General features: G+C 38.1%; 1 protein-coding gene across 1 annotated transcript in view; it reads right to left on the reverse strand.

The window, feature by feature from the left end:
* Positions 1–289: 289 nt before the first annotated feature.
* LOC111633444 overlaps positions 290–4,779 on the reverse strand; it is a 17,301-nt gene continuing 12,811 nt past the window's right edge. Inside the window, 1 exon segment of the mRNA XM_023378013.1 lies at positions 290–4,775. Coding sequence (XP_023233781.1) covers positions 3,003–4,775 — 1,773 coding nt within the window. The 3' untranslated portion in view covers positions 290–3,002.

A 4,779-nucleotide genomic window follows, 5' to 3' on the forward strand; every position in this document is an offset into this window, starting at 1 on the left:
GGGTTGGGGACCACTGCGTTATACGATCATATCAAGAAGTGCAACTGTAAAGAAAAACAAAATTGCTGACAACTGGGATAGAAAATTAGGCACTTGGGCATAAGTAACATGAAAAAACTAATTGATTTATCAAGTGGAATAAACCTGACTAAAACTGATTATGACTCATTAATTCAGTTTGTGAAATATGTTTAATTAATTAAAAACAAGACTGACTGGACTCCCATTTAAACTAAACGATGAAGAGACATAAGACCTCTTGCAGTCCAATTGAACTAGACATGTAAAATGGAAATAAATATGTTTTGACTATGCTGGAAGATTTTCAGTCATTTTTGTATTGTATATCTTCTCAAGAATAAAAGTGAAGTGCTCGAATACATCAGCGAATATGTCACTCAAGTAGAAGTGTACATTAATCTAAAAGTATCAAAATTACGTTGTGACAATGGTGTAGAATATGGCGGTGATAAGATAAGACATTGGTAAATCAAAAAGACTACATAATGCCATACATTCCACAATTGAATGGACGAGCATAGAGATTAAACAGCACATTAGAAAAGGCGAAAGCTCTCATTTTTTATTCTAACTTGAACAAGGAAGTGTGGGAAAAGCAATAAATGAAGCATATCTTATAAATAAAAGACCCACAGAGACTGTAGACACAACATCGAAAAATGGACAAAGGTTAAACCCGATCTATCACATCTGCACATGTTTGGTTGTGAAATACATGCCAAAATTCTAGGTCACTTGAAGAAACTTGACTATCGAAGTAAGAAATTAACATTTGTAGAGTATGCCCCTAATGGATACAGAGTATGGGATCACTAGAAAAGGATAGTGTCAAGAGATGTATTTTCTAATATTGTAGACAAGAAAAATAAAAGAATAGTCATAAAATGGAAATCATTTTGTGAAGAAAACACAAAGTTTGGATAAAGTGGAAGAAAGTAAATGTATGGAAGAAAAAAGAAAAACAACGCTGTTGTAGAAGATACTGAAACTCGGAGTGATAAAATTCAAAGCAGTAGTCCCAACACATTGAGAGATTTGGGAGATAAAGGTAGGTTAAACTGCGAAGACCAAAACGTCTTGATGACTTTGAAATAAAAGATTAAGAGACCTCCCTGCTTTTCTACAAAGCAGTAAAAAGCCCTAGCTAGAGAGAAGCAATTGAAAAGTAAAAAACAAGCATTGATTAAAAGTGAAACCTGGAAATTAGTCCACGAAACCAAAGCTGAAGTGACTCAACCCGATAAAAATATTATTTTGGATAGAAGATTAAATGTGAGTCTAGCAATTGACCCTTGAAAAAGGCCAATGGCCATAGGGTCGTTAGTTAAATAAATTAAGAAAAATAAAAGATGTGTCCAATATGTAGGAGAGAATGTTAGCTCCAGGATAAGACAATAAACATGCACAGGAACGAGTCCAAGTAGCTTCTATTCGTATTTCGTTGATAGCACAAACATACAACTACTGGTCAGACTGATGAAAAAGGGTGCCAAAATATTACCCAATCACGTTAATCCTTACTAATGCCTCCTGGCCACGACATATGCTTTTAGTTGATGCACTACACCACTACTCCTATGTTTGAAAGCCTTTCAGGTATGATGGAGAGAGAACTGCACGACGTGGTCGTGATGAGTACCGAGCCATGTAGCTGTGATCCAGCTCGACATGGTCTGATGGGCTATAGATGATTTCTGTTCCGTGTTTGATAGCCCATTCTCTGTTGTATCGTGAGTTATGAGAGAGCGGTAATTCATTTGATCTATGTGTCTGTGTCGAGAAGTCTTATGGTGTTTGTACCTCATAGCTCACTGGTCCTGTACGACAGGTAATTAGCTGGGATCCATTCTGTGTTCCCTCCTGTCCTATGGATGTAGACAGGTGATTATTTTTAAGAGTGCATATCTGTTTCTTAGGTTCCGAGTTTTTTGTAGAGGTGGTGACAGGTCTAAGTGCTTGATGTCAAGACATGTTCATAGACGTTGCTTGAACAGCACTTCTGCTGGGCTCACCCCCATACTTGCACAAAAAGTGATGTGCTTTAGTAGCAGAAATTGACATAGTTTTTCGGACCAATCCCCATGCATCATTTTCTTCAGCAACTCCTTTTTAGAAAGAATCATGCATTCAGCCAATCCATTGCCTTGTGGATGGTAGGATGGCTGGCAAATGTCGTTTGACCTCAACAAAATGGAAAACTCTCTGAAGCAAACTGTGGGCTGTTGTCTGACAATACTGTCAGGTATACCGTGAGTAGTCATGCGTTCTTGAAGAACCTTAATCACTACTGTTGTAGTAGACATCATGCACTTCATTTTTTTTTGATGTTGCATCTACTACTACTAAAAACATTTCTCCTTGAAATGGGCCTACACAGTCTGTGTGGAGGCGAGATCATCTGTCTACTAAACTCTGGAAGACTCTTGGTGCTACACTTACTCAAAACTGAAGATGATTACCCTGTACGCTCCTCGGTGAGTAATGATTGATTGCAGCTGTGCTGACATCATCCACAGGTAGTTGTAGATTTGCCTGGGCCAAGTCCAACTTTGCAAATATTGTTGCAGGTGGGAGAGACGCCAACAGATTGAATGGACCACAAATGGAATTGGATATGGATGTGCTCTAAGAGCTTTGTTCAAGGTTACTTTATAATCACCACAAAGCCTTATTTCACCAGATGGTTTCATAAGTTGGTTGGTTGGTTAGTTAATTTTTATTGGCACAAAAGCCATGCAGGCTATACTGCGCCATGACACATGGTATGATTGAAGGTACAAAATACAGTAAATAGGAAAACACATATATACCGAACAGTTTAACCATTAAAAGGCCAATGGTAATATATATATATATAATCTAAAATATAATAAATAAATAAATAAACAACAACAAAAAATAAATAAATAAACAACAAAAAATATATACAATAATTTAAATATGCACCATGAAGTAAATAAAACTATACAATAATAAAATCATCATATTTCTCTATACATATTAATGACTTTCAGAAAGTCCAGTATATTATCCAGATTTGGCCTCTGGCCCAAAATGTCTCTAAAGCTTGCATTTCCGAAATGCTGTCTACGAATCTGATCAAAAGCAACACAGTTGCAAAATATGTGTTTAACACTTACAGCACAGTTGCAGTGCTGACATACTGGTTCGTCATCTCCCTTCAAAAGGTATTGATGAGTCAGTCGAGTGTGTCCAATTCTCAAACGAGTAAGGATAACCTCAGATCTCCTATCATATTGCCTATTATGTGTCCAATTTTCTACCAAAGGTTTGATCTCGTGAAGTTTATTGTGGATTTGTGCATTCCACACGTTTTGCCATCTCTCTGCTAGTCGTTTTTTAACGACTAGCTTCAAATCACCTCCTTCAATACGCATTGTATGCTGTGAAGGACTTGCTGACTTAGCAGCTGTATCAGCTTCTTCATTACCTCTTATACCCACGTGGCCTGGGACCCAACAGAACTTCACAAAAAAATTTCTCGTAGTGAGATGACAAATTAGTTTTCGAATTTTAATAACTATGGAGTGAGAACTACGTTCATACGAGATCAAAGCCTGAAGTGCACTAACTGAGTCAGTGTAAATCACGCAGCAACGATGACCTTTCCGATTTATATACTTTAAGGCTAAATAAATAGCCTGCAACTCCGCAGAAAAGATGGAAGAATTCGGTGCTATTTGTTCTGCCAGAATTTCATCCTGGCAAACAAAAGCTAAGCCAACATAGTTATCCGATTTAGATCCATCGGTGTATATAGGAATTGAATTCCTGTTACGATGCTGAATTTCTGCGAAGTGCTGTCTATAGACGTAGTCTGGCGTGGTTTCTTTAGGGAACTGCTTTAAGCTTAAATCAACATCAATCGGTGAAGTTGACCAAAGTGGAATACTACTAACCTCAACATGTGAGATGTTGCTTGTGTCTAAGTCAATCGTGCTGCTTACATTCTCCATTCTTATGTCAAATGTAGGGACACAACTCGTCCGAGCGGCAAATAATCTTTTCAGCTGAGAATCTGGACAATCAGCTGTAAATTTTTTCTGAGATTTTTGTTTAATGTAATAAAAAAGAGACAACTGTTCTCTCCTGAGTGATAGTGGAGGCTCATAAGCATCCACATACAAACTCTGAACAGGGGAAGTTCGAAATGCACCGGTGCACAAACGCAAAGCTTGATGGAGGATTGGATCCAGCATCCGAAGAGTAGATTCTCGCGCAGAGCCATAAACAATGCAACCGTAGTCCAGCTTAGAAAGGACAATGGCCCTATAAATCCTGAGCATCGAAACTTTGTCTGCTCCCCAAGATGAGCAGCATAGTACCTTTAAAAGGTTTAAAGATTTTAAACATCTACTCTTCAGGTTGCGCAAGTGTGGCAAAAATGTCAGTTTTTGGTCGAAATGAACACCCAAAAACTTAGCCTCATTCACCATTGGAACTTTATCCCCGTTTAGGTAAATTTCCGGATCCAGGTGCATACCACGCCTTCGGCAAAAGTGGATGCATGAAGTCTTCTCTGTATTAAAAGTAAAACCATTGGTCTTGGACCAGTTGTCTATGCGATTTAGGGAGGTTTGCAGTTGTCTCTCAATGAAACTCATATTACTAGACTGGCAGGAGATCTGAAAATCATCCACGTACAAAGAGTGTTTTACACTAGGAGGAAGACAGTTAGCTATGCTGTTGATTTTGATTAGGAACAGAGTCACACTCAAAATAGAGCCTTGAGGGACA

This window comes from Centruroides sculpturatus, unplaced genomic scaffold (assembly GCF_000671375.1).
Source record: "Centruroides sculpturatus isolate CEXI.00-Female unplaced genomic scaffold, Cexi_2.0 scaffold614, whole genome shotgun sequence".
Lineage (NCBI taxonomy): Eukaryota > Metazoa > Arthropoda > Arachnida > Scorpiones > Buthidae > Centruroides > Centruroides sculpturatus.